The sequence below is a fragment of the Urocampus carinirostris genome, chromosome 7, assembly GCF_059441175.1.
Source record: "Urocampus carinirostris isolate Australia breed hairy pipefish chromosome 7, RoL_Ucar_1.0, whole genome shotgun sequence".
Taxonomy (NCBI): Eukaryota; Metazoa; Chordata; class Actinopteri; order Syngnathiformes; family Syngnathidae; genus Urocampus; species Urocampus carinirostris.
This window is the reverse complement of record NC_142355.1, coordinates 29,598,323-29,610,371: the sequence shown is the minus strand read 5'-3', so window position 1 is coordinate 29,610,371 and position 12,049 is coordinate 29,598,323. Positions and strand designations below refer to the sequence as shown.

At 38.8% G+C, this 12,049-nt stretch overlaps 1 protein-coding gene across 1 annotated transcript in view; it reads left to right on the top strand.

The window, feature by feature from the left end:
• LOC148362916 (transcription factor SOX-6-like) overlaps positions 1-12,049 on the top strand; it is a 161,352-nt gene that overhangs the window by 138,879 nt on the left and 10,424 nt on the right. The window contains exons 13-14 of the mRNA XM_088340508.1: positions 5,430-5,538; positions 9,827-9,997. Coding sequence (XP_088196634.1) covers positions 5,430-5,538; positions 9,827-9,997 — 280 coding nt within the window. The remainder of the gene's footprint in view (positions 1-5,429; positions 5,539-9,826; positions 9,998-12,049) is intronic.

Sequence of the window (12,049 nt, the reverse complement as noted above, 5' to 3'; positions counted from 1 at the left end):
CATGTAGGAAAGAATGACTTTGTGAACTGATTACAAAAAGCGAGTTTGTGAACAATGCAAGAAACGGGAGATTAGAAGTGCGTCTCTTCTCGAGTTGTTGAAGCGTCGACTGTAGCGAAGTGAGCAAACACTTGCAATTTTTTTTAAAGTCAAGTCATGTTTATTTGTGACACCCTTAATCACAAAGAGTCTCAAAAAGCTGCACAGACCACAGATTATTGCAAACCGCAGGCTATTATAACATATTATGATAAAACTCACATGAGGGCAAGGAAAAACTCAAAAACCTCAACATGAGGAAAATGAAGAAAACTTGAGAAGGGAATGCACATGAGGTAATCCCCCTTAAAATCACATCTTAACCTAACAGGGAACCAATGGAGGTTAGCTAAAATCGGGGTAATGTGATCAAACGTTCTTATCTTAGTTAAAAGCCTCGCTGCAGCATTTTGTACCAGCTGAAGGCTCTTGATTTTGGACTTAGGGAGACCGGAGAGTAGTGCATTACAGTAACCGAGACAGGAGATAACAAACACATGAATTATAATCTCCGCATCCGACTGAGACAGCGTAGGGTGAATTTTAGCAATATTACGAAGATGGAAGATGTTCCAGTCATATTCTTAACATGTGTTTGGAAGGACAGATTGGGGTCAATGTGACACCTACATTTTTGACTATGTCACTCTTGGTTATATTACATTTGTCAATGTTTAGAGCAGTTTTTGAGAACAAGTCACGGTATTTAGATGGACCAATAATTAACGTTTCAGTCTTTTCTGGGTTGAGGCGCAAAAAGTTGAGTGACATCCATCTTTTGGGGGGGGTTCTTAATTGATTAGAGTAGCTCAGAGGAAATAAGGTAACATAATGCCAAGATTTCTCATGATAATAAGTTATAAATTGACAGCCATTTTACTGATTTTTATTTTTAACTGTGAGGAGGTTTTCCTCTGTGAACAAACTTGAACTAAATGCAAGATAAGTCTCATTTAGTTTTAGCTTTTGAGCCGATACATTGTGTGCACTGCCTTATCTTTATCTTCTACAATTTTCTGATCCAAAACCATGCAACTTTGCCACATTTTTGGATTTATTTTCTGTCATTATAATGATTTACATAGAAAAGCACATGCAGGTTTGGTAGGAAAAATGAGTTTGGCAGAAAATAAATACCACAATATTGCGGGGCAAGCGAATGCCATATAACCTCCACATAACATAAAATGAGTTGGTGGTATATTGAAGGCTACAAGGGGCTTGGCTACCTGGAGCTAAACAAGTGCTCACACAACATTTAGGAGTGCACTAAAGTAAAGAGGCATTTCTATGGATTCTGTATTAACCTAATTTTTGATCTGAGACAGTCTGACAATAAGAAATGAGCTGTGTAAATTATTTGAACACAATTTTGTGGAGCAATCACAACACAATTCATTTGATGTTACTCCATTGAAATTTGCCATCTCTGAATGACTTGTTATTGGAAGAGGGGTCAAACTAATTGTTTGTGTTCCTTTATGAATCATAAACATGGGCACACACAACATTGTGGAGCAACTACATGTTAGAAATCCAGAGATATTATTTCTTATTAAGGATAACTAAGTCGTGTTGTTCTCGGAAACACAAACATGGGCCCACACATGTTTGTGGAACATTGACAACACAATTTGTTAGAAATTACTCCATTAAAATTCAGCATCTCTGAATAGCTTAAGATTTGTAGACTGGGTCTAGCAGATTATATGTGATTCTCTAGAAAACATTGAGGAACCATCACATGCTGGAAATTCTCAGATATTTATTTTATTAAAATACTGCGTTTCTGAGGAAAACTCTCTGGAACAACTAAGTTGTGTTGTTCTCCCAAGCGCAAATGTGGGTGCACACAACATTGGGGAACAGCCACATATTAGACATCTTTAAAAATGTATTACACTAAAATGCGGCTTTTCGGAAGCGAACTTTGAAAAACAACCAATTCATATTCTTCTCCAAAATACAAACGTGGGCACACACAATATTGTGGAGCAATCAGATGTTAGAAATACCCATATATTCTTTATAATAAAATAAAGTGTTTCTGAGAACATTATAGAACAACTAAGTGTTCACTTAAACACAAACATGAACATGTTAGAAATCCGCAAATATCAAATGTATACAAATACATTTCTTAAGAGCACTCTGTGGAACAATTGAGCTGTGTTGTTTTCCAAAACACAAACATTTAGTGCACACAACATTGAGGAGCAACCACGTGCCAAAAATCTCATGTTATTTAATATATTAAAAACTCTGAAGTTTTCGAAGAGAACTCTATGCGACTACTAAGTTGTGACGTTATCTGAAACAAAAACATGGGCACACACGACATTATGGAGTGGCCGCTGCAATGGTAAATATCACTTGTGTCATTCAGAATGTAAAGGGAATTGGTGTGTGTGAAACTGAGAACACAAGAAATGATTCCCAACATCGTGGAGCTAACACCTCTCAGTGACTTGGAAACTAGATCAGCCTCTCCACATCACTTGAGCAATACAGCGCTCAACAAATACAACGGGAGGCATAATTCCTTGGCCCTTGGTTCCACAGCATTGTGGAGGCTTCACTCTTTAGTCATGAAGTCAATCTAGTGCGGCTTTGGAAAGACGTAGCGTTTTGACCGCATTTTGAGTGGAAAGTTAACATATTCGAAGCGTGTTGTTTATGAAATGTTTCAAAAGGCTCGGTGGTCTTTATGAGCATATTTTTAATTACCGCTCGCTTAAGTGTCCTTCATCACTTTTCATTAACGGAGGCCTTGTTAGTCAACTTGCTCAAGCCCTACTCTTTTTTTGTTTTGTTTTTTGTGGACATTTTGTTTTTGCTCTAACGACTTGAAATAGTGTAGAGTGTGCGGCGCCTCTGCAGGGGGGTTGTTTAGTTTCTTTAGACGCCATACAAGTTTTTTTTATATTGAAAATCAATTTTTGAGGGGGAAGAACATATTGGATGAGAGATAATGTCTCAGTTGTGAATGCTGCCCTCAGGGTTCATTAATATATGGGAACGTGCATCAAAGCAATCTTAGACTAAAAGATTTAAGAGGATTAGTAAAATGATGGTGTGGTGGTACCAACAGTGATGTATGGCTCAGAAGCGTGGGGTTTGAGAGTAAATGCGCATAATCGGTAAATATCATTGAAATGAGATGTTAGTGTAGTATGTGTGGAGTGAGACGACTGGATAGGTTAAGCAATGAAGAAGTAAGGAGAAGAACTGGTTTGGTGAGAGCTTGCTGAGAGTGTTGATGAAAATGTTTTGTGATAAATTGGACCTATGGAAAGAATGGATGAAGGCTGTTTGACTAAAAGTATGTAGTGCATAAATTATGGGAAACAGAAGGAGAGGAAGGCTTGAATATGGTTGGATGGTTGGGGTTAAGCCTGCTCTGGATGTGAGGTCGGTAAATAATGGATGCAAACGTGTTTGCAAGGGATAGATGTGAAGGGCAAAGGATAGTTAATAAAGACTGATATTGACCCATATGATGCGGAAGGGGTAAACCAGTGTATGCTGCAGAGCCTCTCTGCTGATGAAGGGTTGCATGGCACAGCAACTCACCCCTTGTTGTTTTGTGGGCTTAATGTTCGGTGTCAGGTTGGGAAGAGCAAAGGGAAATGAATGTTTGGTGAATGTGAGTGTGTTCTTGACTCTAGCCACCTCCCATGAGGTAGCTTGGTTGTATGGATAGATAGATAGTAAAATTAAAAGCAAAGCATGGTGCCGTATGGTTAAGGGTTTTAAACTTTTTTATTATTTGCATTCAATGATGAAATTACAATGGTACATCCTTGGAATTGTTACATAAATTGGTTAGCTATAAGAAAGTCGATTATTTTTCTTTTCACGAAACTTGTGGTTATGTCCAATGAAACGTAACAACTAATATTGTTATTATTACTCTTATTATTGTTATCATTAAAATCAAAATCAACAACAGATTGTATAAAACTCAAAAACTTTGTTCATATATGAACTCTATAACTAACATATATTTGTTATCTCATCTCATCTCATCTCATTAGCCGTACCGCTTATCCTCATTAGGGTCGCGGGGGTGCTGGAGCCCATCCCAGCAATCATCGGGCAGTGGGCAGGGGACACCCTGAAGTGGTTGCCAGCCAATCGCAGGGCACACGGGGACAGACAACTCACTCGCTCATTCACACCTAGGGACAATTTGGACCGGCCAATTCACCTGAAATGCATGTCTTTGGACTGTGGGAGGAAACCGGAGTGCCCGGAGGAAACCCACGCAAGCACGGGGAGAACATACAAACTCCGCACAGAAAGTCTGGAGCTGGATTTGAACCCACGACAGGTTCCCATGACATGAACTGTGCCGCACAAGCGCTAACCACTGCGTTATCATTGTTACTAATTATTTTATTATTATAAGAATATACTGTGTAAAAAACAGGAACAGAGCAAGCTGATTCAAAAGTGTGCAGTTGGAGTGCATGTCAGTCACTTTTATACTAGGAGTGCAGGCTATGAGAAAAACAAAAAAAAAATCTGTCGTAGAAAGAATTCTTACTACACACTAGCCTTATCTTTATATCTACAGTATCTATCTATCTATCTATCTATCTATCTATCTATCTATCTATCTATCTATCTATCTATCTATCTACATACCTATCTATCGCTTGGTCTGTCTGTCTGTCCGTCCGTCCAACCGACCGTCTTTCTTTACCTTGTTTTTATTTTTTAGCACTGTGCAGCATGTGAAATATATTAGGAAAATAAACTTCCAATCCAAATTTATGTTGTTAGCCGCCCTGTGTGTACACTGGCATTGTGCTGTACGGTTTATCACGCATACGATTGCAAATTCATTTCTGCTTCTCCGTCAAAGCACTTTCCATACTTTCTCCTCCTCCTCGAAGTGCTGCCTTTGTTAGGCGCTGTCTTCTTCTGCGGCGAGCGCGGCACTGCCCGGGCACATGTTCTGCGGCCGCCCTGATTACAGCCCCGTCGTGGTGCTGACATTGGCCCCCAAACACTTAAACACACGCTTCTATTCGCCGCGGCCCACAAGTTCCAGCCGCCACGCCAACATGACTTCACCCAGCAACCATCTCTTGCGTCAAAACGAATGCCTCCGTCGCCAGAAATGGGAGGATGGCGAATTTCACGTGGTGCATGTTGGGAAGGTCATATTAGATGCAAGGAGAGACCACGGAGGCTTCTGCAAAAGAGCCAGATGAACCCAGCAATTACTTTGATCGCCGTTACCATCAAAGGCGGTCAAATGAAAAGAATCCGTACGTTTAAAAATACAAAGCGGGAAGGACGTTTCCGTGGTCTGTTTTGTCGACGAAATCGCAAAAAGGAAACAAAGGAAAACTATTTTAGATGTGTTTGCTTCCCCGCAGGAACGTTTGCATTACGAAACGTTGAGTCACCACCTGGGCAAGCTTGGGGAGGACGCTGGCAAGATGGTCCATCGAGTGATCGACCTGACCAGACCAGAAGATCTGGATGGTGAGCCGTCTTTTGGTGTTTGTTTTTGTGCCCTTCATGTACCGTTTAGCAATAAGCAGTACAGACTGCTAATCGGCTTTAAAGGTAATGTAATTATTGACCAGACACTCCACTACTTACGACCATTGAACCGAATCAAAACGGTAGATACGAACATTTTTTTCGGGTTGTTAAAAAATATCCGGACGTTGCTATAAGTTAGATTTTGTATTATATGCACCTTTTTCCAAGTACAGGACAGTACTGTAGTTCTACTTTACGCCACACGGCGCTATGAGAGGTCACCCAGCATTCGCTTCCTCTTCCTCGTTCGTGTGTAAACATAATATACTGTATCCCCAGCGCGCTAAGAACTTTGACAGTTTTCTTGTTTAGTATCTCGTGCATCCGTTCAATACGGTTGGTGTAAAGTGTAAAGAAGAGGCGAGTCATTTCTTTTGAAACAAAAGTGGAATAAGAAAGCTTGATGCGGTTGAGAAAATGGTTGGATCCCTTTTTTTCACCCACTTTCTACCACGGAGGAGAAGGTAGCCTAACTCTTGAAGCTTATCTTCCAAAAGTAAGTTACACTTAACTTTATTTATCTGTATAGAGAATATTATTTAATGAAATGTTTATTTTTTTTGTACAAAACAATACAGGTTACTTATACAATCCTTAAACATACTTATATAAACCTTAAACATACAAAATTTAGCACTGAAGCAACTTACGAACCAATTCAACTTACGAACGATCGTCCCAACCCTCGTTTGTAAGTAGGTCAGGCAGCGGGTGTTTATTGTGTAGTGCCACCCAAAAACCGGCGTTACAAAGCACAAGAAAGAATACGAACTAAGGAGACTGAATGAGACCAAACAGCACCAGTTTTCTTCCAATTTTATAGCCAAGCCTTTCAAAACGTTTTTGGGTTTTGGGGTACCCTTAGCACAAAGATGGTAGACAATCATGTCAGCTGCCTCGAGTTTATGCTGTGTAAAATGCATGCAAACGATGCACGTTAATATGTTAGTTCATGCATTTTTGCCTATTATTCAAATGAAAATTGTTTTGTTTTTGTTTTTTGAATAATTGAGGTACTTTTTACCACTAAGAGTCTCTAAATAGTACAAAATGTCCCTTTAAGTAGGTGTTTGTTAGGTAGCCTCTCCTTTTTTTAGAATTTTGCTTTACGAATTCAAAACTTAAAAGCTTTACCGCAATGTGAAAATTTTTAAGAACTATCAGCCCAGACAGCCGTAGAAAATTAGAATCCACTGACTAATAGAAAATTGTTTTTGTTTTGCATTTCGAGTTTTTTTATTGCAAATTATCAAATTTAGTGATTAAAAATGGGCCATCATATATGACTTTACTTTAAATCAGAGTGTCGCAAAACCAATTGCATAAAACAATTGGTCTACAAATAAACAAAAATGACATCTGCATATGAATGCATTTTTATCAATTCATGAATAAATAGCATGCATTATTTTCCTCATGCATTGTCAAGGCATCGGATCAGGACTCTTTATCAACAGATACAAGATTTTGAATTAATTCATCATTTTTTTCTTCCTGGCCCGGTCGCTCTCCTATTTTTTTTAACCCAATGCGGCCCATGAATCAAAAAGTTTAAAATAGTATCAAGCAATCATTCTAAGGTTAAGGCTTTAAGCATCATTCCAGAGGTAAACATTGTTCAAGTTGTCATAAGGAAAGTTAAAAAAAAAAAAAAAAAAACACCAGGCATTCCCAAAGAAATCCTATTATAATTTTTTTTTTTTTGCTCCATAAAACTATAGAACACGTTTTGCAAACATAAAATCAATAGGTAACACTAACTAGCTCTTGATTTTGTTTCGTTTTTTCTCATTAGTGGTTTTCCTGAACAGATAAGGATAACTCGTTTTCTACTCGTTATAAGCCAAAGTGGACTCTGATGAGCGTTTCTCCCTAAGCATGTTTGTTTGGATCTGAGTTATTAGATGACGGGCCGGGCAAAACATGAAATGGAAATGAGCTATTCCGTTGTGGTTCTTCTTACTGAATATTCCGGCCACAAATGGGGCATAGAACAATGGCTGTAAAATTCACAAGCGTAAATGTCTGATAATTACTTTTATACTGGGAGGGTGGTCCATGGGTAAAGATAAAACCTAAACAAATTAGATTGTTGAAATTTTCACTGCACAACGGCCTGTTGTTAAAACTTTTATTGATCGAGGTCTTTATCTAACTACAAAATGAAATACAGCTGAAAGAATGGAGATGCTGAATAATGAAGACTGAATAAATGAATAGATTGATGAATTACCAGCTCGGTAGCCTAGATGGTTGGGCGCCCGCTCTGAGACTGGGAGGTCGCTGGTTCAAGCCTCGGCCGAGTCATACCTAAGACTTACAACATTGGTACTCATTGCCTCCCTGCTTGGCGCTCGGCATTATGGGTTGGAATTGGGGGGGTTTGGTCACCTAATGACTAAAATGGCTGCGCCCTGTTTGGCTGCGGCTGCATCGGCTCGCTACAGTTTAACTGTACGGGTCAGGTGTATCGACATTTCGTTCTGTGTGCATTGTTACAAAGAATGACAATAAAAGTAAACTCTTCTTCATTCTAATCACGGCTATGGTTGGTTGGTTGGATCACTTAACCACTAAGATTATTGGGGCACCATTTCATGTGGGGTATGTTGGGCAAGTACAGCCATCCCTCTTCTGGTCAACATATGTTTCCACCAAAATCTAATTGTCCTCATTAGGTGACGTTGTGGTTTTTTTGAATAAGAAGAGAAGCCCTCGAATTTTGTTATACCGTACTTGTATTATGACAATAAAGGCCATTCATTCAGTCATTTAGGAAAATAAACCACCTACGGGAAAAATGGGGGATACAGGGGCCCAATTTTATTGTAAAAAGTCATAGTTTTATCGTTTTATGAGAAAACACATACCATTCTATGTTTTGTTTTTAATTTGACAAAAAATATAGTTTTGCAAGGAAAACTGTTTTTTTTAGAAATCTTTTATCGATGTTCAATAACTCATGAGTAGTCAACCACATACTGTTACTTTAACTGCATCAATTCCTCTTCTTTTTGCAAAAATCACATTTTTTTTCTGGATATCGTATTTATTTAACGGCCGTATCCCATTCTTTTAATTTGATAATACTTGTTCAATGGCAATTAGAAGCTGGTATAGCCACATCCTGATACGTGACGTTCTCACACAAGCCTTTTATTTTACGGGAAATAGGAAGTCATGCACGTTAGGCAGCGGTCTAGTGTGGAAAGACAGGAAGACCGACAAGATCGTTTCCAATTGCCCGAGTTGATATCGGACAGATGGGGTCGATACCGGACAGGACAGATTATGAATCAAGATATGGAAAATAAACAGGGCAAACTAGACGGGAACGAAAACTGGAGAAAATAATAGACAGGACAAAAATAGACAGAAACTTAACTGAAAACCGATATTAAACAGGACAAAATAAACGGGGACAATACCGTACAGGAAACACCAACATGGACAGGACCGAGTCGAAACCCACGTCTTGCGGGGCAGAAGTTTGTTGATGGGCTGACAAAGGAAGTGTGAGAGCGCTGAGCTTAAAATAGACAGGAAGCCAATATCTTATCGAGCCGCAGATGGCACCACACGGGCGGGGCCAGTTGGGCGCCATGGCAACCGTGACAATTAGTTAATAAATTCCCTTTTCCTTTGAGAAAAATACAGGTTTTTAAAGAATTACCTTTATATTCCAACACAATACTTTTCCTTAAGATTGCAATTAATTACGACTATATAAATAAGAAATGAAAAAGCTATGATAGAAAGATTATGAAGAAATCGTGGCAATTACAATCTTACAACAAGCCTTATAAGGTTAGCGTTCATTATGGTTGTTAAATTACAAAACGCATCACTGTGTCACATTCAGGTATTCAACCAGTGCAAATATTTATTGTCCAGTTTAGCGAGCAGAACTCAACAGAAACTTTCCATGTCAACAAGTAAACCCCTTGAACGTTTTGTTTTTAATCCCGCAGTAGCAAGAGGTAAACAAGACTTTTTTGTTGGTCTACTTGTGATTGTCAAAGCTTCATGTTGTTGAGAGTAATTAGCTTTGAGAATTGATTTTTAAAATATTTTTCTATGGACAGCTAAAAAGGACATAACGAATTCCGCAATGGGCCTTCTGTCTCAAGACACTTTATGTCCTGAGTCAATAAGGCAACAAGTCCAAGATTAGTCATGGGATCTTGATATCTTAATCCGATCAAAATTCTGCGTTTCTTCACAGGTAGCAACATAGCGGAGGCACGTGTTTTCCGGGAGGCCCGAGGCAGAGGCAACACCGAGCCGCACATCAAGAGGCCGATGAACGCTTTCATGGTTTGGGCCAAAGACGAACGCAGAAAGATCTTGCAGACCTTCCCGGACATGCACAACTCCAACATTAGCAAGATTCTCGGTAAGAATTTTGTCAATAAGGTCTAACTTGGAATTGCTGAAATACTAGCGTTCTTAAATAAAAGACACTGGGATACGACATAAGTGAGGATCATGAAGTTAAATAGTGGGGGGTAGAAACCTATGCTAATGCGTAGCTAATGCGTTATAAACCGTCAGTAACCCAAGATTAATACATAAACATTAAAATAGTATGCAGGAAGTACTACCTATGTGAATATGATAAAATAACATTATAGATAAAACCAAAATTTAATTTACTTTTGGTGAGATATGACTCAAGCCAGTATTGTAGAGTAGTGGGTGGATGCAGAGAGGGGAGAAGCCTGCAGACCAAAATTAAAACTAATTTTAAAACTTTCACTTACGAATAATCGTCTGCTTTTTTTCATAATAGTCTTGATTGCTAAATGTTTCGGGCCATGCAATGTAGCGAATAAGGTGATTTGCGTGCCTTCTTTGTAGTTTTTGCTAATCCCAACCTTGGTTTCCATGGTTATCATGTGTTTGCCTCCCCTTTAGCATCACTGCAGGTCTTCGGACGCTTAGCTTATGAATACAGCAAAAAATTGCAGTATTGTACTCGAGAAGTCTATACAAAGCACATTAGATTCTGTACCGAATAAGACATGCATTGTGGGAGGGAGTTCTGCCTATAGCATATCTTTATCTTCATAATGTCTTTACCCTAACTAATAGCAGACCAGCATCTTATATGATACCTCAGAGACATTTGAGGTACGTACCTCACACCAACAGTGCTAATAATTTTGCAAATTTTAAAATAATTTATTGTTGGTGTAGTATGGTGGCGTAAATGCAGGAAGAAAAAAACATTGCATTCCATATTGTAATGAGAAAACGCTGTACCTCGCAATCCTAACCTAGCAATGAAAATATCTTAAATGTACTATTTGAAGATGGACTAAAGAAAATGTCCATATATAAATTTCATATTGATTGGTATATTAGCATGAGCCTGATCAAATCTGCTGAGAAACCAGGAAGCAGTCCAATGATGTCGATCTCTGTTCTTGTTAGCTACAAGCTAACACTCTTCACAATGCTCCCTTTCTTATGTTACTCTTGTTTCCCACGAATCAGTTCAAAAATCGACAATTTTTTACAGTTCTGGGGCGATTAGGCGGATAATACGAAACGTAGCGCATGTGGAGATTTGTCAAAGGTGCGACATTATCTCTAAGAAAAACTTAGTCACACAGTCTTGCTTCAACACAGGCTTTGACACTCTGATAATAGCGTTCACACGGTGGGCTAGCGAAACGGCCTGTCAGATTCTTGCGTGACCGTAGAAAAGTATCCCATAATCTGAGACGCAAAACAAGATTTTAGAAAACAATTTACTATCGCCTGGTATACAGAAACAGAACAATGAGTTCTACTAGGATCTTCAGAATTCAAAGACATCAACCACTCTAACAGGCTTAACTACGCATCCCTGCTGGATAATGTTGAAACACTAACTAGTTCAAAATAAACAAACCGTAAAAGTAAAATGATATGGAGGAATTCAAACTGAACTAAACACAAAAGAAAGAAGGCAGGAAACATACCAACACAGTGAACATAATATTCTATCACCAAAAAGCTGCACCAGAAAAAAAGCGTGAAAGAAAGACATTGCAGGTTATGCTTGAACCAACTAACTAACTGAACAAAATATGAGAAAAGACAGCACAAGATATGTTGAAACACTAACTCTAACTAAACAAAACATGAAAAAGCAACTTGGATAGATTGGAACACTAACCAGGTAACTGAACAAAAACAAGAAGGGACAACCCGTGATATGTTGGAAGACCGACTGACTCTTACCGATCAAAAACATGTAAGAAAGACAACACATGTTGGAACACTAAACATCTAACCGAACAAAAACATGAAAGCAAGACAACTCAGGATATGAACAAAACAAGAATGGATAAAACGTAGAGACCGTTGCAACACCAACTCTAACTGGACAAAACATGAAAGTTAGACACTGCAGGACATATAGGAACACTAAGTTGAACTGAACCAAATTAAGAAAGAC